General features: G+C 37.2%; 1 protein-coding gene across 3 annotated transcripts; it reads right to left on the bottom strand.

Annotated features, from left to right (window-relative positions):
* Positions 1-26196, bottom strand: RLIM (ring finger protein, LIM domain interacting). 3 transcript variants are annotated; one of them, XM_055337842.1, is made up of 6 exons: positions 25860-26196; positions 24010-24073; positions 23506-23575; positions 9274-9466; positions 8296-8379; positions 1-6987 (listed from the first exon to the last, which is right to left on the bottom strand). In XM_055337842.1, the coding sequence occupies exons 4-6, from the start codon at positions 9440-9442 to the stop codon at positions 5366-5368; spliced, it is 1875 nt and encodes a 624-aa protein (XP_055193817.1). In that variant the 5' UTR covers positions 9443-9466; positions 23506-23575; positions 24010-24073; positions 25860-26196; the 3' UTR covers positions 1-5365. The 3 variants fall into 3 exon arrangements, with proteins under 3 accessions (XP_055193817.1, XP_055193815.1, XP_055193816.1); XM_055337840.1 differs by lacking the exon at positions 23506-23575; XM_055337841.1 differs by lacking the exons at positions 23506-23575; positions 24010-24073.
* Positions 26197-26990: the final 794 nt, after the last annotated feature.

Here is a 26990-nt window from a genome sequence, read left to right on the forward strand (position 1 = left end):
TGATCACTTCATGCATTTTATTGATAGTCTATATTTTAAATCTGCAGTATGACATCTTACATAGGGAAAAAGCTTCTTCCTAAAAGATAACTATTAATAATCAAACCAGCCTTAATATGACTTGACCTTTCAAGGTCTTGTTTTGCATTAAACAAGTTAATTTTGAGCAGGTATAAAGCACTGTACAAAAAAACAAAAACAAAAACAAAAAACTGGGTACATTCTCAAAATTTAATACAGGGCTTCCAAACCAGGAGTCTTCTGGATAGATATTGGAGAAGGGTGTTATGTTCAGATTTAAATTGAAAGAAAATGAGAAACCAGATAAAAACAAGCCAACCAAATTCACTTCACTTTGTGCTCCTTTCTGTTTTTGAGAGTCTCTCCCAGAGGTCAGGAAGCCCTGGTATAACAATCACTTTAGTCTTTACAGAACATACATTTATGTGCTTCATGTTCAAAGACATAAAGGCAGCTTTTGTTACTATCCCCCCTCCAAATCCCTTCAGGTTCTTTTGGCTTATGAAAGCTTTCTAAGATTGCTGCCCAATTCTTTATATATGAATCCAAGTAAACATCCATACCAAAGCAGCTCTTCCTGGGAGAAGATAAAACAGGCACAGATACATAACCAGGCCAACTGCGTACCTACTCAATTTGATACCTGATCACATGGCCCTATATCTTTAAAAGCAGCACCAGGGACAAATGGAGCTAACAAGAGGTAAAATCCAAACACCTGACAGTTAAAATACATACCAATCAACCAGTTAAAAGAATGTTAGCAGAGGGGCACTAAACAGAGGTAAGGCTGGGTAGCTGGCTCAACCATACCTTAGTACTGGAATAAATCTGCAAGATGAGGAACTGAAAAGAACCCTGAAATAACGAGGCACAGTGGTATGGTGGGGTTCACTTTTGTTGCATGTATTCAAAGTATCATTCAGTCCAAGTGACTATAAAGCAGCTTGTGGATCTTTAGTAAACAAATCCTAATCAAAACCAAATATCTCACTGTAATTGTATGAGTGTTCCTTTCCTTCAAATTTGAATTAAAACACCTATATAAACATGAAAATAATCATAAAACTGATACAAACTGTTATCCCTTGAGAGTTCCAACACTTCAATAACAACTGTATTCTATGTTGTATCTTAAATATAAAGTGGAGTTACTAAAGCAAGTGAGATCACTCACCTGTTGGGAATATTATAGTATTTTAGAAATGTTCCAGTTAAGAACTCAATTTCACAATGTTAAAACTTCTGAAGGGCAAGTACTTAACTCATAGTTGTTTCTTATTTGCTCAACTAAAAATCCAATTTCAAAATACGTGAAATACTCATTCCTCAGACCTTGCACTTTTAACTTTCCAAATGAAGCTTATTATTTTTGTTGATTTACATTTTCAAATGTTCTTCAAAAGCATATAATTTACTAGTTGACTCCATGAATTACAACACTGTTATTGAATATTAAACATACTGAAGGATTATACTATGCTTAAGGGAAAAACAAACACCTGACACTTTATGTGTCTTATCAATCTCTTGCGTCACTAAGGTACAGAATACTTCAGAAAGTAGCAGTCAGCACAGTCTTATAATAAGACAAGAAAAGAATAAAAGTGCCCTGCAAATGTGGCTTCTACGTACTTAATATTGATAATACATTTGACAGGGAAGCCAGTAAGTTAAAACTCAAAAATTCAAGGCCGATTACTAGTATTTTTTGTTCACAAAAGAACAAAGGAGAATAAAAAGGGGTGGAGGGGGGAATATCCTCCATTTTTAAAAGTATCAACAACCACCACAAGGTGACACTGTATTCTAGTAAGCTGTAAAAGTGGCCTTTTAACAGGCATTTTGCAACATTCACCTCCCTATCACATGGGTATTTTGGGAAATGATTGAAAGACATGATTGATGCTTGACCAATTTCAAGTCATGGTCATCTGGGAAACAGGTGGTTAAATAAAAAAGCATAGAAAGTGATAACCCTTCATGAATACAATTTGAGACACTGACATTAGAACACTTGGCACAGAAAGGACATGTTTTCCCAAGGGAAAAAAAATTACTTGAGGTAACACTTATAGCTAAGCAGTTTCCTAATCTTAAAGTTTGGATAAACTCAATGATCATGTTTTTAGAGATTATGTGTGTGTGGTGCATGTGCACCCGCGCACACACACATAAAATCATGGTAATAAACCTTAACTGTACAATTGATTATTTCCTACACTCCCAACACTAATGTGAACACTCTTCTCAATCCCCACCTCCATTAACCATTAACACCACTGAAGTATAACTAATGTGTTCTTTTAGAGCAAATATTCCAAATTAACAACATGACTCGTCTTCTAGTGTTGGTATAGATAAAGTCTGCACACTTTAAACTTAACTTGCTCAATTTTGGCTTTAGTACTAATAAATCTCAACCTTGTCAGCTGCTTGGAGTTAAACAACATAACACCTCAAACGCTTCATACCAGTAAGTGAATTTTTAAAAATATCTGAAATACTCAAGGAAACTCAGGTTTTAATATTTTCCCTATGCTTTGAACAATGTAATTTCCCAACATTGTTTTTTCTTGTTCTTATTACTGCATGAAGTTCAAACTTGATCTTCAAGACAGAACCTTTCTGTAATAAAAAGTGCAAAGATACAAAATGAAATGTAAAGTCTTTTCAAAGAAAATGCTCCCTCAAGAGAATACGTGTTTTGGATGCTGGTGGGGAAAAAAGACTCTTGTTCTCCATTGTACATCTGACATCTACAAATGACCTTGTCTTCAATGTCCACAACACTAATAAGTATAGTCATGGGCCTTGTAAAAAATTAAGTAGCAAATTCCACTAAAATATTTGTATCCATTCTACACAATCCAATGGAAATTAATGAGTGCTATTGAAAAAGGTGTCCACATGCACATGTCCAATATGTGCACTCTACTGAAGGCTAAAAACTTAAAATTCTATTTCCAGTGTTTATGAATAGCTTCAATATCTACATTCATAACCAGCATTCTGCAGGAGTTACCTCTTACTTTAATACTTCACAAATGAGTAATACATATTGGGAGGTTAGAGAAGTACCTGTTATCAATAACTTTTATTCTTAGAATGTGCTGCAGTTCTTAAACTATTTCAAATGAACATCCTTATAATGGGACATTTTATACCAAGAGGAAAATGGATTTTTAGCCAATCAGGACTACCCTGCAGATCTGAGAATTGTAGGTTACACCCTTAGGAAAGGAGATAAGGAGGCTCACAAATATAAAGGAATCCTGACTTTTACATGGACAATTTTTTAAAAAGATAAAATGTAATACATAAGCGCCATAAACCGTGAAATCTGCTTATATTAAAAAAAATAAGTGAAGCTTTGTTTGGACATTATTTCCTTGCAAGAGCAGTACATATCCTTAGTAAACAACTACCATATTTACATGTTAATTTCCTTGATACTTAGGTAGGAGTGAAAGCCAGAGGAAAATATGAAAGAATGACCTTTGAGACAACCTTTATGGCTAAGTTGATAACAGTTAAGGTAGCCAGAGAATTCCTGAAGCAGGCCTGTTTATTTTGTAGAGTATCTGACTAAGCATGGGTAGTTTTCACTTTAAACACTAAGGATGTGTTCAATTCCTCTTTGGGCCCACTATCTTTTCCCAGATAAACAAGTCCTCCACGGTCAGACTAATCCCAACCCCAACTGGCCTCAAAAGAGAAATCTGGCAAGAAGTACTGGGGTTCTTCACAAACCTAATCTCATTATTAAGGAAGCAACACAAAATGCAAGTCCCATAGATTGTGAGTCAGCAGCCTCATCTTCAAATATGGGCAGCACAATTAAAATTTGAATCTCAAATGACCCAACATGATTCACTTTCAACAAAGGATAAACACCCCTTAATTCTTCAACTGGCCTTTAAATATAAGATGTTAGATCTGTGTTACATAGTAATGAAGTATTAACAAGTGTGCACTGGTACCTTAAATGACAAATCTCGAAAATAATGCAAATTTGAGACTTTCCTATTAGTACACACATCTGTATCAACTTCAATTCTTATGCTAAATGTGGTTTATAGTCTCTTTCCTCCACCTTCTTCCTTTTGTCTTTTTTTGAGGAGCAGACTTGTAAAAACATCAACGTAATTTGTGCTAGGTGGTAGTGGTTTTTTTGTTTTTAACCAAAACTCTACCAGATTTGTTAATCTACTTCATCAGCTCAAGTAGAATACTGTGTCAAGGACCTCACCATATGAAACCAGTTCACATCTGTATGATTACTGTCTTCATAAAAATTTTAAATTCTTCAGAGCAGTTTTCTTTACTTCTCCCGTCTTTCATTTCCTGCCTAAATCCAAGTTAAAAATACAGTTTCCATTGGTATCTTCAATGCAGTTCAATTCTGCACTCTGTCCTTTCCTTTTCATGTCACAGTAGCTGTTCACATACATTAAATACTAGATATGTTCTGCTCTTGACATCTACACACTTACAAAAGCAGCTTTGTACTTTGTTTGGTGTGGTTTTTACTACGTTGGCTCACAAAAAGCAGTTTTTTTTTTCATTTCTAAGCATGGTACTTTACAATTTTTAATGCATTAATACAACAGTGCATTGGAAAAGTACTGAGCCTCTACAAAATAGCTTTACATTTTTAAACAAATGAATGTGATTTTTTCACTTACACAAGCATAGGCTTTTTTTTTAATATTTCCACAAGATAAATATCTCAATTAAACTACAAGCTCACTCTACAGTGTGCCACAGTGATGGGCTTAGGAGATGCTTACACACTTAGAAGATCCTAACCTTAGTGTTATTTACACTGACGTCCAATATCACCTCATCTGAAAGGTGAACAAATGATATTCAGCATGTAGCTGAATGTGTGCCAACTAATTAACTGGGAATAGTATAGCTTTAAGCAATCACTTATGAAACGTACTGAAACTTAGTCTAAACTAGGAATTTCCTTTGCCCCTCTCTTCTATGGCATGGAAAACGTTAAAGATCAATGTGAGAAACAGATAAAGAGCCATTGCTAAGGCAGATCTTTTAAGATAACAAAGGAGAAAACTGATAAGCATATATGACAAATCATCAGTAATATCAATTACTGGTACCGAAATCAGATTTTTATGTCCTAAAACATTGCTTTTTAAATATTTCCTTTTATTCTGGAACAGAAATTGGAAAAAGGACAATGATTCATTCAGAAAGCAATGACTCAATTCAGGTTGCTACTTTACATTTAAGCACCACTCAAAAAGTGGGCATAAAGCAAGTGATTCCTGTTTGCCCATCACTATACCAGCTACGTAGCTGAGAGTTCAGAACTTAATTACACAACACTTTCTCTGTTACCAGAAGCTAAGACTGCTCTGCGACAAATAGGACAAGTAGAATTCTCAGATAACCAGCGATCGATGCAGTGGACATGGTACTCATGGGAACAAGGTAGTTTACGAAGTTTGTTGCCTTCTGTATATTCTGTAATGCAAACACTACAGGTTTTTAATGCATCGTTTTCACCAAAACTTCTCATTGCCAAGTTGTCAATCTGTTCTTTGGTGAGTCCTCTAGGTTGGTCATCATCATCCTCATTTAAGAGGAAAAACTGAGCCAGACTAAGGAAGGGCAAAGAGCCACTTTCATCAAATGTTACCGGGGCCCTGTGTCGACCCTCTCGCCTGGCACCCGATGAGCCTGATGATGAGCTTCCTTCGTTACTACCTTCAAACACCTCTGAGCTAGTCTCTGAACTTTCACCACTGGAACTGGAACTAGGACTGGAACTGGAACTAGAACTGGAGCTTGAACTGGAACTCGAACTGGAACTCGAACTGGAACCAGAACTGCTACTACCACCAGAACCCCCTCTTCCATTCCGTGACTCTGCCCTTTCCACATTTCGACTTGAGACTGAGCCACTAGGCTCTGAATCACTATCACTGTACATAAAATAGCTTAGCTCGCCAAAACCTGTCATTATCTGCCTTAACATGGTCTGAATTGCAACAGATGTAGTCTCACTTAAACCAGTATTTAAAATTCTACGAATTGGAATTCTGATGGTACTGACATAGGTTCTCACACCTGCCCGTTCAGAACGTGAAAATGTACGCCTAAAACCTCCTCGTTCACTTTCGTAAGTGACGGTATTGTTTGGAGTCTGAGACCTTGACCGAGTTCTGCTAGCTATACTATCCCTCTGCCGGTATTCCCCGGGACGAACTCTTCTTACTTGAAGATCAAGGACTATGGTTGGAGGTCTCTGTCCTGATGTAGATTCACCACTGCTGCCTGTGTCTGAAGAACCTGCTCCTTGGGAGGCATTTCTTGTTCCAGAAGCTGCAAAAAGACCTCTACTTAGCAAATCGGGTCCACTTATTTGCTGTCTCAATGTCACATGGTGCCGGGTTCTAGAACTTCCCTCAGTCTCATTCACCAAAGGATGCTCAAAAGTCTGAGATGAGATACTATGATGAGATCTTCGTGGAATTTCACTCATTGGATGCAGAGGTGACCTACTTCTTTCAGCTCTTGCTCGGGTTCTCCGATGATCTGGACTTCTGCTTCTTGCCCTTCTCTGACCTCTGGTAGGTGCAACTTCTCCTGTTAACGCTTCAGTTGAATTTCGTTCTGATCTGGATGGCCTTGTGGATGTTGGTTCAGATCGTGGATTTTCGACTTGCCTTTGGCTGCTGTTGTCTGTATTTTCTCCACCAGAACGTCTTGCAGATGGCTCATTTTCATTCTCTGGATTTTGGCTCCCATTATTACGGTTAACATTGATCTCTAAGCTGAATCTGAAATCACCACTGTTTGGATTAGTCCGGCTCACTGCTCTCCAAGATTGGTTTCCTCTTTGCCCACTTCTTGTTGTATTTCCAGTTTGTCTGACAGAGTTAAGCCAGTCTATTATAGAGTCACCATTAGATACATCATCTGAAGAGTCTCCACCTGTTTTTAAAAAAGGTAGGGAAGAGGGAGAAAAAGGAACTACTAAAATTAGGACAATCATGTAATAGTACTCTGAAACTGTGTTAGAAAAAAAGGACAAAAATTCTGAATAGATTTCACATTTACAGATTGTTGTGAACTATACTGCATAGATTTGCAAGTAAAGGCAGGAATCTTTCAATTCCATTTTTTTCCAATTCCATTTTGAAAGAGCAAGCTATTCCTAAAGAAATTTAGGGAAAGTTTATCTAAAGGGAATCAGGAGGAAGTCTATTTTCAGTATTTCATCATATACAGAACTTAGGATACCACTGTGGACTGTCAGAAGACATTTTTTGAGTCCACTGTCAAAACATTAATCAAACAAGGTAAATGCCAGTTAGGGTACAGGGCTAGTATTTTAGTTCAAATTGCATTTTTGTCAAATTTTCATTAGTCTACATTTCCTCTAGGATCCTGACTTAAGTGCCTTTGATAATACAGGACATTTAAAATACAAGACTGCTATAGCCACTGCAAAAATAGAAACAGGGCTTACTGCTTCAAAAGTATTCTAATACTTTATTGCCAAGATTTTAAATTAACACAAAATTGGAGATCATACCAAATGAACAGTTTGCACCTAGCACGGTATATATAATGGCATGCTCAAGAACCAAATTGTTATTATAGCCTATGTCAGACAGTGAAATTTCCTACAATCCTACTTCAAATTAAAAGCAGGATTTCTCAACAGTGGCACTATTTCCATTTTGAGCCAGATAATTCTTTGTTGTGGGGGCTGCGCTGTTAATGAGTTTTAGGATGTTGTGATGTTTGCCAGCATCCCTGGCCTCCACCCACTAGATACTAGTAGCAAACCCCTAGCTGTGACAACAACCAAAAATGTCTAAAGATATTGCCAGTGTCCCTTGGACAGGGGTGGGGATATAATCCATTGAGAACCATCAGGTTAGAGAATACAGCATTTCTTTCTGCTGGTGGAAAGTGCACATGTTTATAAGGAAGAAATAATTCAGTAGGTGGGAGGAAATTTCAACGGAGATGCAAAATAAAAAAAAAATCCAAAACATTTAAATAGGCCATTTTTCACTATGTCTCAATTAATATAAACTCAAAGGTGAAGCAGAAAAAAAAAACATGTTGACATTCTCACCAAATACCAAGAAAATGCCAGTTTTCTTTTTTGTTAACAGTTCCTTAGCACTAAATTAATTTGTCCTGTTTCTGGATAATCTTTGGCTGACATTTCCAGTAGTTCCTGATCTACTTCAGCCCCTACCCACCCCCACCCAAAACAAAATATACCTCTGTTTTCATCTGAGTTTTGTGGTGGTGGGCCCTCTTTAATTTGTTGTAGTCTTCTCAGCAACTCTTCCTCAGTACTTTCACCTGAAAATAGTTTAGAAATGTTTGCGAAATTACAAATAAAAACGGAGATGAATACCAAGGAGTAGGAACCTGGATAAAATTTACTTCTTTGGGGGCATGACATTACAATTTATGCCAAGTTTCTTTCCAGTTTACTAAGTGCTTTTGCATACGATATCCCATGCTTTTAAACTCTAACTCTGGGAGGTGGAAATTATTATCTGCATTTTAAAATAAGGAAACTGAGACTAAGTGAGAGACTGATGTATTAAGAAATGGCAGGGCCAGAATACCAACTTCAGCATCCTGATTCAAGTCTGGTACGGTTGGCTCAAAATGCACTCCCTCTCCTAACACCTTACATTTTAAAATGTACACAATAACTCAAAGGTTAGAACTAAATAGAATGGAGGAGCACCGGAGATAATGAATTTTAATCAGGATCAAATGGGATCTAACTGGGCAAAAAAGAATCACCAAGCACAAAGTCCTAAACTGACTATTTTACCCAAGGACAGCTTTGGAGGATTATGACTGGAACATAATCTTGGAATCAGAGCTAAGAAAAAAAGAAGTCTGTCCTAGGAACTAACATTCCCATTAGCTCTTCCACCCTTAAGATTTATCTCTAGTAAATCAAATAAGGCTAACTAAAAATAAAAATATTGTTAAGTTTCACTTTTTCAATTCAGCTTGCTCTAAGTTCATAATATAATTCGTAACTGAAAAATATGATATAGGATAATTGCAAATAGGAATGAACAGAACCAGGCAGTAAGTACAGCAATAATGTCATTCTGTATCCATTGCATTAAAATCATACTTCATAATGGCTGAAGAAACAGATTTTTAAAATAAGTGATTTTTTTTAAAAGACCAGTAATTTACATATATAAATCTTTACACATCACATACCTGGGGTGCCTAGCAAATTGTTATCCCTCATAAGTCTATAATCTTCTTCACTCAGGTTATTTACAAATTGATAGAAAGCTTCTTCCCGATCCAATCGGTCCATCTGACTTCTGCGCTGTGCTGCAGACTGATCACCACTTCCTTTATCGTTAGAATCTGAGCTTTCCATCTTGATGAACAAGTGGAAAATTATCTAAAAGGAGAAAGGAGATCAATCCAATCTTGAAAACAAAAGTTAGCATGTGCTCTGTAGAACACTTTTAATTATGTGAAAATCCAGAATGCAGGTCAAGATGTGAATTTTAAGATCTCATATGAATAAAATTTCATAAAAGAAAAACTCCTGAAAAAGCGTTGTTATATTAGGAAAAAAGTAGGTCAGGAATTTGCAAACTATGGCCCATGGGCCAAAATCCACCCTGGTGCCTATTTTTTTCCTTGAGATCAAAGAATGGTTTTTACACTTTCAAAGACTGTTTTTTACAAAAGGGAAATGTTTTGTGATGTTTGAAATTCAAATTCCAGTGTTCATCAAGTTTTATTGAAATACAATCATATACATTCATTTACACACTGTCTGTGACTACTTCTGTGCTACAATGGCAGAGCCAAGTAGATGGAATGTGGCACTCTCACTGCTTTGTACTGGTGATGACCCGTGCCTTATAAATTGCAGTTATGTAACCTGACAGCATTTCAAGCGCTGTGCATTTCACCATACTATGACATTTTAAGAAATTACTGGCGCATTCTCATGTCAAATGAAGCAAAAGTGTACTTTGAATGTCACTCTTAAAGGCATAGTATGGATTATTCTGTTGTGAGATGGAAAAGACTGAGTTTAGTATGCAATGACACTACTTAACTGTGCTAATATACATGTTCATGTGATTAGATCAAGTATTCATCACAAAAGTCCGAAAAATTGGAAAATTTAAAATAAAATATCTCAACACAAAATATTTTCTCATAAGGATAAAAGACAAGGCTTCAATCACAGTAAGTTTCCAAGTTGCTTGTTTGTTGGCTATGCAAGAAAAGCTGTTATTATTGATGGTGAATTAATTTAAACTGTGCCTGACTGCAGAAGCTAAAGAAATGTGTCCAGAGGAAATAAAGTTGATTATTAGCCTTTTGGTGAGAACAGTTGCTTAAAAACCCCAGGATATTGGGATATGTCATAATTGATTGAAAAATGAGACAGCAAATGATTTTGAGTGTTTTTTTCTTGGCCCTTGATGAGTCAACAAATGTAATTGATACTATTCAGTTGTTTATTCAAAGAATCAAGTGTTGATTACTCAAGAAGTTTGAAGTAACTATAAAGTAGCCTCTATGAATAGTCTGCATGGAGCAACTTCAGGTGGTATTTCAAAAAAGTTGAGTAAAAACACTACATACAGTTTGAAGTGGAGTCTGCTAAGATGTGTTGTAACTGAAGAGGTGGCAACTGTATGTGTAAAGCAGCAAAAGACAAGTTGGACAAATTCTTAAATTAGCTTGTGAAAATGTAAGGTGCTTAAAGTCTATGGTTATTCCTTGTATTATTCATCAGCAGATAGTTTGTAGAAACTATCTGAATCTATCACATTACTGAACCAGTAGTGTTAATGGTGAATTTTATTGTGGACTCAACCATCACCAGTTCTCTGAATTTGTCATAAATAGAAGCTGAATATCCTAACTTGCTCTGCTACTTGATAACAGCACCTATATGCAAAACATATTGCAGTAAAATCATTTCAACAACTAACACTGGAATCAAGTCAAGCAAGCTGCTTTATGCACTTCTTATGCCATCAAAGAAACAAGAGCTCCATTCCCATACAAATTTGGAGCAGATTTATTTTCTAAGCACAAATTACAGTTCCAGAAGCTTTTTTTGGACTTTATTTCAAGTACAAAGAAAATTTCCTTATTTCAAAATCCATTTAATTATGCATCTGAGGAGTTTCCACCTAACCTTGATTTAAGTCAATCAGAGGACAATCATCATATGACTTCACTCATACAGGAAATATAAGAAATAGTGAAAGGGATTTTAAGGGAAAGGAGGGAAAATGGGAAAAATTAGAGAGGGAGACAAAACATGAGAGACTCCTAACTCTGGGAAACAAACAAAGGGTAGTGGAAGGGGAGGCGGGCGTGGGGATGGGGTATCTGGGTGATGGGCACTGAGGAGAGCACTTGATGGGATGAGCCCTTGGTGTTAACACTGTATGTTGGCAAATCGAACTTCAATTAAAAAAATAAAAGTGATAACTGCTGTGTAATGATACACTAAAAGGTAAATATCAAATGAATTCTATAGATGACTTCTTTAAGGGATAAATATATGGATAGATATCCACAAGTATTGATTACATAGCAATATAGGTATAACACGTTTTGTTGTGCTTCAGACACTGTTTTTTAATGAACTGAAAGCTTTGTGACAACCCTGCAGGGAGCAAGTCTACTGGTGCTATTTTTCTAGCAGCATTAGTTCACTTCATATCTCTGTCTCACATTTTGGTAATTACTGGAATATTTCAAGCTTTTCATCATTATCATAGCTGTTATGGTGATCCATGATCAGTTATCTTTGATGTTGTAATTGTTTTTGGGGTGCCATGCACCATACCCATATAGGACGGCAAACTTAACGGATAGATGTGTTTTTGACTGCTCCACCAACCACCTGTTCCCTTGTCTCCTTCCCTTTCCTTGAGTTTCCCTATTCCGAGACACAATATTGAAATTAGGCCAATTAATAAACCTACAATGGCCTCTAAGTGTACAGATGAAAGGAAAAATCACACCTCCCCCACTTCTTATCAAAAGCTAGAAACGATTAAGCTTAGTGAGGAAGCCATGTCAAAAGCCATGATAAGCCAAAAAGCTACAGCCAAATGGTGGATGCAAAGGAAAAGTTCTTGAAGGAAATTAAAGCTGAAATTCAGTGAATATATGAATGATGTAAGAAAGTGCAACAGCCTTATTGCTGATATGGAGAAAGTTTCAGTGGTCTGGATAGGAAGATCAAACCAGCCCCAACATTCCCTTAAGCCAAAGTCTAATCCAGAGCAACGGCCGAAACTCTCTTCAATTCTATGAAGGTTGAGAGAGGTAAGGAGAGTGCACAAGAAAAGCTCAAAGGTGGGTTCATGAGGCTTAAGAAGTCATCTCCATACCATAAAAGTGCAAAGTGAAGCAGCAAGTGCTGATGTAGAAGCTGCAGCAATGTCGAGGCAAGAACCTTTATCAGCAAAAAGACTATGACTCACTGAAAGTTCAAATGACGGTTAACATTTTTTTTTAGCACTAAAGCATTTTTAAATTAAGCTGCATTGCTTTTTAGACATAATGCTATTGTACACTTCACAGACTTCAGTATAGTGTAAACGTAACTTTTATATGCACTGGGAAGCCAAAAAATTCATTTGACTTGTTTTACTGCAATATTTGCTTATTATGTTAGTTTGGAATTGAACCTGCAATATCTTCAAGATTTTCTTGTACCTCTATGTGTGAAAGACATTACCAAAAATGAGATATTGATGGGATGCCTGGGTGGCTCAGTGGTTGAGCGTCTGCCTTCAGCTCAGGGCGTGATCCCGGGATTGGGTCCCACATCAGGTTCCCTGTGAGGAGCTTGCTTCTCCCTCTATGTCTCTGCCTCTCTCTCTCTCTGTGTGTGTGTGTGTGTGTGTGTGTCTCTCATGAATAAATAGAATCTTTAAAAAAAAAGGAGATATGGAAAATCTCATTTCACGTCAGTAACACGAGATGAGTATCTGCAAATAGTTTTGATGAGGAATATATTTAGCCCTGGTTAAGCCAAACATTATCCCTCCAAAAAAGAATGCCATTCTTCTTGTTATTAAACCTAAATTACAAAACACTACCCCATCATCATTATTATTACATTTTGAGTTTTATCAAGAAAAACTTTGTAGGAATTTGGGCTTCTCTTTCTATCTAAGTTACTATGTAATATGCTCAATTTTATTTTCTGATCAGCAAAGCAAAAGAACAAATTACTACCTGGCTTTTCTATTACTCTCAACCAACCACACCAATGAAGACAACAGTAGTAAGCAATCTAAAATAAGATGCCAAACAAAGTATTTCATCCTCTAGTTCTTCTTTCAACGCCAGATTGACCTTAAGATCACAATGGAAAAAAAAAGTTAATTCCATGAAAATATGCAAATCTGATTGTGGAAGAGGTAATCTATATTGGTGCTAAGATTTAATCTCACCACAACACATGAAGTATCTGGATGTTCACAATTCAATACTAAAGACAAAAATAAAAACAAAACCTCTTTCAGATAGTAAAACAAACTAACAAAACAAGCTTCTCTACCTGTCTGGTTTTTAGAACTTGAAACTTTAAGAAGACTGGAAATCAACAGCTTAAAGTTATATAGGTCAGGCAATGAAAAGTAAAAAACAAACAGAAGAAAGCCAAAATTTTCCATATGTAGCTAAGGAATACAATTTGGTATTGGGAACAGTAAGCAGCTAACTTAAAAAAATACAGAAAAGCATAAAGGAAAAAGAAACTTCAGTCATAATTCTTCAAACCAAATAAAACCACCAGTAACATTCACTTATGTTCTTAGGCACTTACTATTTTTAAAGTTAACAACATGAAAGTTAGGACAAAGTCCACTTGTGAAGGATCAGTAAATAGTTCTAAAAATAATTTATAAATTTTTTTGAGAGAGAGCATGGGGCAGGGAAGAGGGAGAGGAGAGATTCTTTTTTTTAAATTTTTTTATATTTATTTATGATAGTCACACAGAGAGAGAGAGAGAGAGAGGCAGAGACACAGGCAGAGGGAGAAGCAGGCTCCATGCACCGGGAGCCCGATGTGGGATTCGATCCCGGGCCTCCAGGATCGCGCCCCGGGCCAAAGGCAGGCGCTAAACCGCTGCGCCACCCAGGGTTCCCGAGAGGAGAGATTCTTACGCGGGCTCCATGAGGAGCCTAATGCGAGGCTCCATCTCACAATCCTGATAATGACCTGAGCCAAAATCAAGAGCCGGACACCTAGCCAACTGAGCCACCCAGGTGCCCCAAAAAATAATTTATAAAAAAGTACAACTCAGTAGGGATGAAAGGCTTTCAAAACAAAAATCTTGAAAGACAACAGAAATGTCTGAAAAGTTCTGACATTTGAAGGACATGAACCAAAGATAACAGAAAACTCACACACGTTATAAGAATGGCATAAATTCTGAAGAAGAGTGTCAGGGAGGTTAAAGCCCATATGGAACAGAAACTTACAAAAATATGGGAGATTTTTAAAATGGCTTTGAAAGATGTAGTCTGAAACAAGAAAAGGATCTTGTACTGAGTAGGTGGGGGAATTGGTATATTAACAGAGGATGAAAGGTAGAAGAACCTAACTTCTGTTTTGTTTCTATTTTATTCAACAAGGAGAATCACTTTCCAGCTGGTAAACCATGGAAAAACAAACTTCTCAAAGAGAATAAAGACCCCAAACTGCAAAACTTCTAATGTTAATCTTTGAGAAATCACAGAGAACTGAAAAGACACTAAAAATACTAGATTTAGAAATGACCTAATCTTCAAATAGAGTGAAGTTTATCAACTTAGCATAGCAAAATCTGACAATAAACCTAGGGGGAAATTCTGTAAAGACTATCAGATATATAGCAAACATGTAGAAGAAAATTTGTTCACCAGAAGTGGGGTTCACTGCCAAATTAACCTTATTTGCTTGACAGAGGAATAGTTCTCAACCTTGATTTGCACATTAGAATCACCTGGGAAACTTTCTCTGGAGTTGGCCAGCTAGCAATATTTTAAAAATTCTATTCTACAATAGAATTCTATTGTGCAGTTAGGGTTGAGAATCTCTTTGACAGGAACATGTAAGGATAACACTGTTGACTAGTCTGGCTTGACTTCTGCAGAGTCTGAGGAGATTTTACATCCTTAGCGTCACGGAGAAATGTAGGCTAAAGTCAGCGCTTCTGTAACTTCAGCATATGTGTGAATCAAACGGCAATTTTTAAAAAAGATTCTGATTCAGGAGATTTGGGATGGGGCCTGAGAACCTGCATTTTAAATAAGCCTCCAAGTGCTGCTGATGCTGCTGATCATAAGAAGCACAGCATGAGTAGCAACAAGCATGAAGACAATACAGTTTAACAGATTCACAGCTGTCAAACACTACCCTCAAAGCGATGTTAACCTGCAAACAGTCCTGTCTTCAGCATTTAAAAAAGAACCATATCAAAGACATGCTAACCAAATCTAAGCAACTCAAAGCTGGGAATTAGTAATGAAGATGTATGTTTATGATAAATAATGCCCTGAATTCTCAGTGGATTATGAGGATGAGCTGAAATCAACAAAAATGTTGACAAAATGTGCTATCCTGAATGCTTTATGAAGGACTGTCAAACTAAAATAACCCCTATTAAGAGTACAGAGTAGGGGGGAAACCAACTCCTGTAAAAAAAGCAGTTCACATGAAGAAGATTTGAAGATTCTTAAGTTAACAGAAGTCAATAAAAAGCCTGTTTGACCTGCTACGGAACCTAAGAGTCTCCTGGTGCTTTCACAGATCACAGTATTTAAATAAAAAGAGTAAAAGACCCACTGTAATCTGTTGTTCAAATCTAGAGTGACCAAGATGATAAGCCAGGGAACACCAAAAAGGAAATGCTGAATTACCTGGAGATATCTAGCCTGAAGCCAAGACTAAAAATGGGCATGATCACCAATGTCAAATGTTTACAGTTATAGCATGAAAGAGCAGAACCACAGAATCACACCAGGGACAATAGCTGAAGAAATATGGAAGCAGAAAATTCTTTTAATATGAAGCTCTAACAAACTGTCCAAAAGTGGAGATGCCACCAGCCTCTTGAAGCAAGCAAACTACCCATTCTCTGGAAACATTCAAGCACAGGCAGGATATTAAGAGGAGATTCCTTATTAGCTAGGAGTTTGAACAGACTGACTTCAAAAGAACCTTTGGACTAAAATGTCATTAAGGATGGGAATGTCTCCTGGTTTTCTATTCTGGGCCTAGGGTCCTATTAAAATAGCTACATATTCCAGCGCCATAATTTTGTTGTAACACTTTGACAAGACCAATTCACTTAAGGGGTTCCATCTCTGCCCTCCAATACACCTTGTACTTCACTACCTTCACACTTCAACTAACCCTGTTCCCTCAGCCCTTTCTTAGTCTCCCCTCATTTCAGGTTCAATGAAATCTTACCTCCTAAGAAGCTATTACTTGCTCGGCTAGCAATTTTCTCATCCATACCTGCACAGTGTTTGAGCCACTAAGAGTGGCACTTTGTGCCTTACGTGGTCTTTTCTTTTTTAAAAAAGATTTTATTTATTCATTTATGAGAGACTCAGAGAGCGAGAGAGGCAGAGACACAGACAGAAGAAGCAGCAGGCTCCTTGCAGGGGGCCTGACGTGGGACTCGATCCCCAGACCCGGGATCATGGCCTGAGCTGAAGGCAGATACTCAACCGCTGAGCCACCCAGGTGTCCCGGTCTTTTCTATCTTTGAAATAATGTTAGTAATCTTATATACCCAACACCAAAGTATCATGTTAACATGTTCTTATTATAAAAAATTAGATGTTTTGGGGATCCCTGGGTGGCGCAGTGGTTTGGCGCCTGCCTTTGGCCCAGGGCGCGATCCTGGAGACCCGGGATCGAGTCCCACGTCGGGCTCCCGGTGCATGGAGCCTGCTTCTCCCTCTGCCTGTGTCTCTGCCTCTCTGCCCCTCTCTCTCTCTCTGTGACTATCATAAATAAAAAAAAAATTTAAAAAAATTAGATGTTTTATATTCTTTTTTTAATACTAAGTCTTGAAATGCGGTATTTTATATTCACAATACATCTCAAGTTGGACACTAAATTTTCAATGGTTAAAGTAAAATGTAGTCCTGCCAAAAGAACAAAGTTGTATTTAATGAGAAAATACACACTCCTTCAGTTTTTATTTAACTTAGTTAAAATTAAAGAAAACGAAAAGTTCAGCTCCACAGTTACACTGGTGACATTTCACGTGCTTAGTGGCTACCCCATTGGGCAGTGCAATTTGAAAAAAAAATGTTTGTAAGGTAGAGAAATCCCACATAAGGGAAGACTTTCAATGTGTTCCCACTATATTTTTCATACTCTATAAATCCACTACTTCTATATCCTCTTTATGTTTTCCAAACATAAAATAATGCTGAATATTCTACAAATTCACATGGAATAGATGATTCTTTCCTATGCTCACCAACCTTCAAGATTCATTCCTAACCTTTGAGAATTTCTATCATTTCCTACATGTCAAGTAGAGATAAAACATACATCTATACAAGACCCTACTGACACTGTGATTTTAGGGACTGTTGACTAAACAGCTCTTGCCTGGTGAACTTACAGGTTAGTGTATTCCATGCAAGAATTTTTATCTTGGTTTAATTTCATCTTTAAATTCAACATTTTAACAATGAGACACACTCACAAAGCAACACGATTGTCCAAATTACTACATGATTGTCCAAATTACTATTACTTCCACTATCACATCCTGTTCTCCTTTCCCCTTCTCATATATATACCAGAGAAAATCAAGGAAAATGATTTTCCCACATGACATCCCTCCAACACACTTATTTATTTCAAAACTGCAACCAGACCAGCAAGACTTCATTAAACAGAACACAATGTTTTTGCTAAGGTATAGATTCCCATTAAAGAAGCAGTTTGTTTCTTGTAGTTGGTTAGGGGACAAGGAGAGAAAAATCTGATTTGCCTCCCTACTCTTGCCTCCTGTCTGCCTAACTGCATTTCTCCTAGGCTGGGCGAGGGGGGTGGGGGGCAAGAGATTTCAGCACTGACATGGCTCCCCTGGACTAGAAGGAATTTCATTTTGGGAAAAAAACGGGGGGGGGGGAATCCTGAATGTAAGCAATGTCCTCAAATGCCTTGTAAAATAATTTTACATACACCCCACCCACCCATGAGTTTGGTCTTATTTTAAGCAGTCCCTTTATTACCTAAGTGGCACAAAATGAAAAAAATATAATAAATCTAAACCACAAGTTCAGCCCTGGGTAGATGTAGTATCACTACTGGTAAGTGAAAATGAACATTTTAACAGTTAAACATGCTAAAGATGTCAGGACATCATAATTCAAATGATCAAATATAGTGCTCTCTCCATTTTGGTGTCAAATTTTAATAAAGAATTGTTACCAAAATGGGTCTCTCGATTCTACTTTTATGGTGGACACTGCAATACATTTCCAATTTAACTACTCAGTGGTTGGGGATCTGCCTTTGGCTCAGGGAGTGATCCTGGAGTCCTAGGATGGAGTCACACTTCGGGCTCTCTGCAGGGAGCCTGCGTCTCCCTCTGCCAATGTTTCTGCCTCTCTTGGTATGTCTCCCATGAATAAATAAATAAAATTTTTTAAAAAATTAACTACTAAAAGCAAAGAAGAATCCTCCCACGTTCCTGGGCTCCTTCTTTCATTATAAAAGAGAGGATCTTAACTCTATATTTAGTTATCTTACTCTCAGTTATAATATTCATGTGAGTAAGTAAAAAAATGTGGATTAGGTATATAATTAACATCAGACACTTTTAAACTTAGTATTTCTATAAAAGCTTACCAACAGAACAATTTAAGAGAACAAATATGTAATTGTTAAGTCACTTGGGTCTCTTCCTAGTTATAAGCAATACCCACCACCTTTTATTTACACAGGCCCTCCATATATGTTTCATTTAATCCTTACAACAATCCTATAAAGTAGGAATAGTCACCTCTATTTTATACCTAACAGAAGTATAGAAAGAGAAAGTGATTTGCCAAAGGCCATGTGGCTAATACATAGAAAGAGCCAGTAATCAAATCCAGGTCTCCTAATTCCAAATCCAGTCAACTTTTCACTGAATGAACAACCACCTCCCAATAATATCCCAAAACTACATACCTTAAAACACATTCCTTCCATCCCAATAGGCATGTCGAAAGTATTCAACCTCACTATGAGCTGTTTATACCATGTTCACTCTTGGTATGAAAACTCCCAAAACAACAAAATATCATTTATAAGCAATATGAACCAAGCAGGACTTACTTTTGAATAAGTCAAGTTTTAGTATTTTTGTTTTAAAAACAAAAAATAGCCTATTTTATTAACCTTATTTCTTTCAGAGTACTGTGTGCCAATATATCCAAATTCAATCCTGGAAACATGCAGCCAAATTGGAAATTTTGCCCAGTCATTTCAAAAACTACTCATTTGGTCAATGAATGTATGACTGTGTCAGGTAAATTAACTCCAGCGAGGACAAGCCAGTAAGAAAACCAAACCTGAGGTTTATTCTGTAATCAGGGAATTTAAGACAGATTTTATTCACCTTGAGAATTTTAAAGCACTGTTAATGATCTCAATTTCTTCTATAGTCATTATATATTAGTATATTATATGTTTCTGACCACTGTTAAAAGTCTCTCATTAATTCTCTTCATCCGTGTACTCCAAACTTTAAAAATGCAATTTTGTTACATTAGGGTGAAAAGTCACTTAAACCATATCTTTCACTACTAATGGGTCAGGAGACATGGTGCTAAGCACACATGTATATTCAATAGACATACTGCATCATAGTATCCAATGAAGGAAACTCAAGGTACCAAAATACTGTTCAACAAAAGACTTATATAAAACTAAATTCTGAAATTCAAATGCTTGTGTGAATATTAATTTAAAAATGAGCCACATCTATTAAGTCTGGAAGAAATCATCTCTTCTTAAAAACAAAAAGGTATGTGGGAAGGAAGAATCAAGGTAACTTAGAATCAACTAACTACCAAAGTATCTTGAGCATTTTCATCTTTTGTGTTCATAAAAGCTCCCAGCTCAATAGTGTTCTAAAGCAGAACATGCCAATTAAAAAAAAAGATAGTAGCAACATAAAATGTATCATACTGAAAAAGAACAAGCATCACTTTGCAACAGAGCTTCATGAAGAGCCTCAAAGAATAAATGAAAATTAATGACATGTGATACTTGTCAATAAATAGTTCAATAATACCATTGCCAAAATAAAAAATACCTCATGCAGTTTTTTTAAAAAGTCAAATCACAAAGAACCACTGAATTTGAGGTCACAATATAAAGTTCCATTGTGTGTATATAGCCTCCAAAAGTGTTGAGAATTCTTTATATACAAAATGTTTAATTAAAATTTTACAGATTTGTAACAAAACAAATAAAAGATGACTGACAATCAGATAGCTTTTTTTATCCTATCAGTAAAAGGGTGGAATTTGGTTCTGTGAAAAGAAAAAAAAAAAAAGGAGATACTGGGTTCTAGTCTTGGCTGTAACATTAACCCTATGTAAATTTGGTCAATTCACTTAATCTCTTGTGCCTCAGGATCTTCATCAATATTAAGAGCACTGGATTAAAACCATCCATAAGGTACCTTCCAGCTCTATGAATCTGTGACTATGAATAAAATATAGCCCAGGTCACATTATGGTAACAGGTCAAAAATAAAGCTTAAGAAACAACATGAATAACTAGGATATAAGCTTAAAAAGCTGTGCTTTTCTTGCTACCATTTCACTTATGCCCTTCTGTCTCTCTTTTGTGACTATCTTACTTTTTTCAAAACATATATAAAGCATCCCTCTCTAAAAAAAAAAAAACAGAACAGGGTGATATTTCACTACCTTTACCCATTGCATGAGGCCTGTCACCACCCACACAATTTGTTTATTATTTCCAATAGTGGCCTGTCAAAAGATGCTACCAAGATCTCTACCACTGTTGATGCTATTATAGCAATACAATATTATACAATAGTATCTGCATGGCTGTGTTACTCTAGCCTCCTTTATATTCTTCTATTGTTACCACTTGAAAAGGACAGCAGGGAAAAAAAAAGGATTCAGAAATGTCCCTCATGTGTCTCATTTCTTGGCAGGAAGTCTACTGACTTGCAGCTCACAAACAGTTCTATTACAAATCCTCTAAAACAGTTAAATCGAAAGACTATTAATAAGAACATCAACGAATCAGAGGACAGAGATCAAACAAATCAAATGCTGCCAATTCATAGGAACAAGTTAGTTAAAAAAGAAAACCATTAATGACATTTCTGTTCACTCAAGTACTTTAGAAAGTAAATTCGATTACCCATTTAATGTTCTTTTTTTATTGAGCTATGTTACTAAATTAGAATTTGGTCTTAACCCACACAAACTCGATTCTACCTTCTCATTAGTCCCAAGAAGTAAAAAAAAAAATGACTCGAAAAACCAAAATGTTCATATGTTTAAAAAAAGTTATTAATGTAAAATCACTGATTACCAGCAATTTTGGTGTTAATCGATAAGGTACTATCTAATTTAAGAACATGAGCTTTCCATCAAAAATTAACTTTTTAGTAAGTGAAGTGAATCTTTAAAATTAAAATCCCTTGACCAAAAAAAAGAAAGCATTACCTATACAAATGACTGTATGTTATTTGAGGAAAATAATTTTGTTACAGAACCAAACATGCTGACAACTGTGCTTCCTGAACCAGTGTTCCTACATAGAAATAAAAAGAGTCACCATATGTCCCCAGTTTGTCCAGAAGAATGGCAATCTACACCTGTTGTCCCATAGTAATTATTAATACGGTCCTCTTTCACTCGCAAAAGCATTCCAGCTTGGATAAATTAATATGGTCATCTTAGATGCAAGTGACATTAACAAGAACTTTGGTCAATAAAAAAATGAAAATTGTAATTAAGAGTTAACTTCTTTTTCCCTACAGTTAAGTGGAGAGTGAGAGGAAAGAGACCATTCTTCATTTTAAATAAAGTTTAAAATATTGAACACAAGTATCTCTTTCCTCCTACAAAGTATCATGTTCACCACCATACAAATGTTATAATGGCAGCCCAATCTGTAGTCATGAAATTATTGCAAAAGATCCAAAAATCTATATACACACCATGAACTGTCTATAGATATTTGTCTCACACATATGTAGGTAGTGCTATAACTAATGAAATTAATGTCTTGGGTCAGAAAATCTACAACAAAAAGATCAACCATACACTTCAGAAGCAAAACCACAAATTCATAAACATATTCCTGAATTGTTCAAAACTGCCAAGATTTTCATATTAAAAAAATAAAACCTCAACTGATGACAGGAAAAATGAAATGTTTGATTATCTGGGAAATTTCCATATTCAAGGGTGGGAAAAATAAAGGAAAAAAAGACATGGAAGTATAACTGCTTTCTTCAAAATGTCAAGGGATTATGTAAACTGATACTTTGTGAAATCAATGGGTCATAAGGTTTTGGAAATCTATGTGTTATAGAGATGATAAGGAAGTAGACTTACAAAAGAGAAACATGTCATAGGCAGTGGCCCAAAATTCTAGCACCTCATTGGGTCTAGATTTGAGAGAGAACTTTTCATTTCTAATTTGTTATCTACTCTATGGTAACTCAAAACACAAGAAGCTGGTGAGTGATTTGCTCTATTTTGCAATCTACTAGGGCTACGTAAAAATATACATTTATAATTCCATAGATGCAGACGTCCCATTTGACCTACTATATTAAGTCCTCACATGTTAACTAACCTGAAAGAATATATCCAACCAGCACAACATTTCTAGATATCATTACATTAAGCTATTTCTTAAAACCATTTTTCCTTAAAAACATTTCACAAAGAAGGGGAGAGGGAAATTGCTAAAAAAGTGTCACCTGCATCATAAAGCAGATTCCCTTTAAGTGGGAACAAAAGTTTTGGATATGACATAACCTACACATTCTTTAATTACAAATTTTATTTTCTTTCCTTTTTCAATCTAATTAGAGAGCAATTAAGTCTAGAGGCATAAAAGTTTAGCGACTTCAGCATCAGAGAGACCTGGGTTAAAATGGGGGCTCTATTACTTATTAGCTATTTAATTGAGGACAAAATGCTTAACTTCCTTGAGTCTCGGTTAACTAGGTAAAACAGCTAATATCCTCACAAGGCTTTGCTGTGAAGATTATAAAGTCATGCATGTGAAGCACAGGACACAGCACATAAGCATTCAAGTTAGTTATGAATTTAGGCTAACTAACTCCATCCCCGTTTGCTTGGCACAATACAGGTTTGCACCTGTTGGCATAAAAAGAGCATCCTGGCTAAGGCAATAAATTATGTGCTTACCTTAACAATGATGATGATGATGAAAGGAGTTAATATCAGAGTATTATATATTAATTATGACATTTTGGATCTTAAAGGAAAAAAATGAACACCACACAAAATAATGTAAGATTACATTCCTGCAAGATATTCTACTGATATTTCATTTAGTTATTCAATGAACATTTAAACGCTATTTATTTAGACCCATCCCACCAACAATGATTTAAAGCAGCAAATTTCTATTTTGTTCTTTCTGTTTTATATGGGTACTGGTAAACTTCAGACATTATTTTAAAAGAGGAAAATTCACAGATAAACACTAGCAGAGTTTCAGTTATTCAGACACACTACCCTTTGAATTCCCAATGAAAAATACCCATTCTCATTATGAAAAATGCCCAACACCAATAAACATATATCAAATAAGCCCATCCAATTACAGGGCCTGCAATACAAAATAAATATTTTTAAACATGCATTCTACACATAAATCATCAGGAGACGCAACAAAAAATAAATTACCTGACTGTTATGACATAGTATTGTAATACAATAAACTGGATTTTAGTTTTCTTCACTCTCTGCTCTAGAAAAAAAAAGAATCCATTATTCTTCCTCTTTCATAAGATACACATTTTCTATGAAATAGACACATCCTCAAAAAAACACATCCTATATATCTTAAGTTACACACCCCATAACCCAACCTAATTAGGATATTTGGGAAGATGGAGAAGGTCAGAGGAAACCAGGAATCTTGTGTTAGATATCAGATTTTCTTTAAAGGCTGAAAACCAATCTACCTTTTAATATAAGCTTGCTTAAAATAGGCCTTTCTTTTTCAAACCAGTAATATTTTCAGATTCTGATAGTTACTTTCAAGGACTTACTTGGCACATTACAGTAGTCTATGGAGGAATTAAAGTATGAAAGATCATCAAGATACTTAGGCTAAAGAATGAAACATTTTTCAGTGCAACAGTTTCCTAAATCATAGTTTAAAAAGCATCTGGATTGGTCTTCCTGGGTACTTTATTTTTATAATCTAGAAAACTGATTTTTGGAGGGCTCTAATTGTGCCTGCCTGGTCGCAAGTCATTCAGGATGGACATAACGTACCTGATAGGGTGATATGAGTAATTTTGTCTTTAATGAGGAAGAATCAAATACATGATTCTAGGAGTAGAAACGACTATAGTACATTTATTTCTTCCTCCCTTCAATCATCCAAAGCGACTGCGGTTAATTCTGATTGAGGAAATGCGGGCTCTTTATTTGCACCAAAAAATTATTGTGGGACCTCGCAAATGGTGGATGACAACCTGATATAAATGCTTCCTCTTGCCCCCAAACAAAAAGAATGACCTAAATAACAAGACTGCTAGGCCTCAGATTCCCAGAGTAACCTGTGGAATAAGTATGGGGAAACTGTCTAGGGGAAGGAACGTGGCTGTCTCCTCCATCTTGAAATTAATCAGCATAAGGGAAAAAGGGACTGAGTATTCAGGAAGCAGAAGCCCAACCGGTTAATACTAGTTACTAAAGCTATGGCGTACGTGGCAGGTACCGCCCGCAAAAGCCGAGACCCTTAGGCTTTTCTTTGAGGGGGGAGGGGTTGGGTTGTTGCCGGATTGAACGGAAATTAAGTTGAAAATCATTTGGCCCAATTCCCACCCTTACCCGGGGAAAAAACAACACGCAACGGCTTCTCCCTGCCTTTTCAGGGGATCCTTGCAGTGATATGTGGCAAGGGCTATGCCAGGGTTACTGAGTAAGGGAGCAAAACCACAGTTGCCCCGGATCCTCAGGGAAGATGTCATCGTGGCCCCAGGGGGCGCCTAATTGATAGTACCCAGCAAAAGGGCTCAAAACGGGGTTTTGCAAATCCTGGGAAATCTAAGGCCCAAGAGTTCCCAGCAGCTGACTTAGAGCAGACTGATATTTCCCCCCTTTTCCCAAACCCAAGCCCGCCATATAAAAGGGGGGATGGGAAGGCGAGGGACGCCTCCAGATAACCAAAGAGAAAAATCTAAGACTATCAAAGATTCTCACGCCTGAGGCCAACACTCAAAAATCGCCTCCCCCAATTTCTCCAGACTGTGTAGGGCCCCCGGCTTTGGCTCGCACCGCCACGGAGAGGAAGTACTACCCACCTCCTTCCCCTTCTTCAAGAGACTGTGACTAAAATGGCAGCGGCGACTACGCCACGGAGCCCCCCGCAGCAATCAGCGCCTGGGGTCCGGAGGCGGTGCTGAGCGTCCGCCACAACGCGGGACTCAGGCCATTTTGAGAGAACACGGCAGCTGCAGCTCCGCTGTCTTTCCCTCGCTCTCCATCCATTTCTCAAGAGGATTTCCCAAGGCTTCACTTACTCGGTTTTAGTGTCGGGTCCGTCTCCGTCGGTTTGGCTGCTGCCGCCGCTTAGGCTCCTGCGCGCCTCCCCTGCCGCTGCTCTCAAGCCCGCCTCCGATGAGTCGCTGGTTGAGACCCGCCTCTAGCCTAGCGCCTGCTCCGAGACGTTGCTCAGGCAGCCATTATCTTCCCCATTGTTACCAAGCAGCGACAGGAAACGACAGCCCACAACAGGAAGTGATGATGCCGCGTCCCGGCCCTGCAGCCCCACTCCCAGCCTATTAGCCAATCCCAGGCGATTCCTCGAAAAGGCTCGGCGGGAGGAAGAAGGGGGCAGCAGACGACGCGGCAAGGCGGGCCAGCGGTCTGGAAAAGGAGAGCTGCTGTGACGCCCACCATGTGACAGGCCCCACCCTCCTCCGCCATTTTGAATTGTGGCGAGAAATTCGCGTTCTGAGAACTGTGGGAACCTTAGCTCTCCCGTTTTTGAAAACTGAAGAACGTCACCACTTGACTGCTTGAAGCCTTTTTCAGAGAGCGAGAAATGCGATACTAGTCCAACCTGGCGTCAATTCACACAATTGGTCCAGACTAGGTTGTACAGCGTCTTACCTTTTATTCAACATATATTTATCGAGTGCCAACTGTATGTCAAGCATTGTAGTAGATGTTGGGAATACAACGGAAATTAAAACGGACCAAAATCCCAATTCTTATGGTTCTTTATATTCTACTTTCTCATATGGTTCCTAGTACTTGGGGGAGGGACAATAATTACTATATATCTATATCTATTGGTGATAAATGCTGGGGAGAAAAAAGATTCGGAAAGGGGGTGGGGTGGGAGAGTGCTGGGTGGGGGTAAATGGGAATTGCAATTTTAAAGAGTGGTTAGAGATGGCCTCTCTGAGATGGTAATTTTCTGAAATGCTTGAAAAGGGGCAATGATTGTAACAGGATGGGAAAATCTGATAACGTTGGAATTTGTAAAAGGACAGTTAAGGAAGGCCTTTTTTAGATGGTAATAATGCCTGAAGGAAGTTAGGGAACCGACCACACAGCATCCAATTCCTGTTTTCACAGTTAACTTAGAAAAACAATCTTGTCCAAGTTTTTAGGGTGTTTCTGTGTTTCTTTTTCCATTTTTTTTG

Source organism: Nyctereutes procyonoides, unplaced genomic scaffold (genome assembly GCF_905146905.1).
Source record: "Nyctereutes procyonoides isolate TBG_1078 unplaced genomic scaffold, NYPRO_anot_genome, whole genome shotgun sequence".
Classification (NCBI taxonomy): domain Eukaryota; kingdom Metazoa; phylum Chordata; class Mammalia; order Carnivora; family Canidae; genus Nyctereutes; species Nyctereutes procyonoides.

What these genes read in the sequence shown, in the direction of transcription:
- RLIM (XM_055337841.1), bottom strand. Translation starts at nt 9,442, where the DNA reads ATGGAAAGCTCAGATTCTAACGATAAAGGAAGTGGTGATCAGTCTGCA. An exon ending in CAATTTGCTAGGCACCCCAG is followed by an intron (nt 8,380 to 9,273) that starts GTATGTGATGTG and finishes AACTATTTTCAG; the next exon opens with GTGAAAGTACTGAGGAAGAG. An exon ending in AAACTCAGATGAAAACAGAG is followed by an intron (nt 6,988 to 8,295) that starts GTATATTTTGTT and finishes TTTTAAAAACAG; the next exon opens with GTGGAGACTCTTCAGATGAT.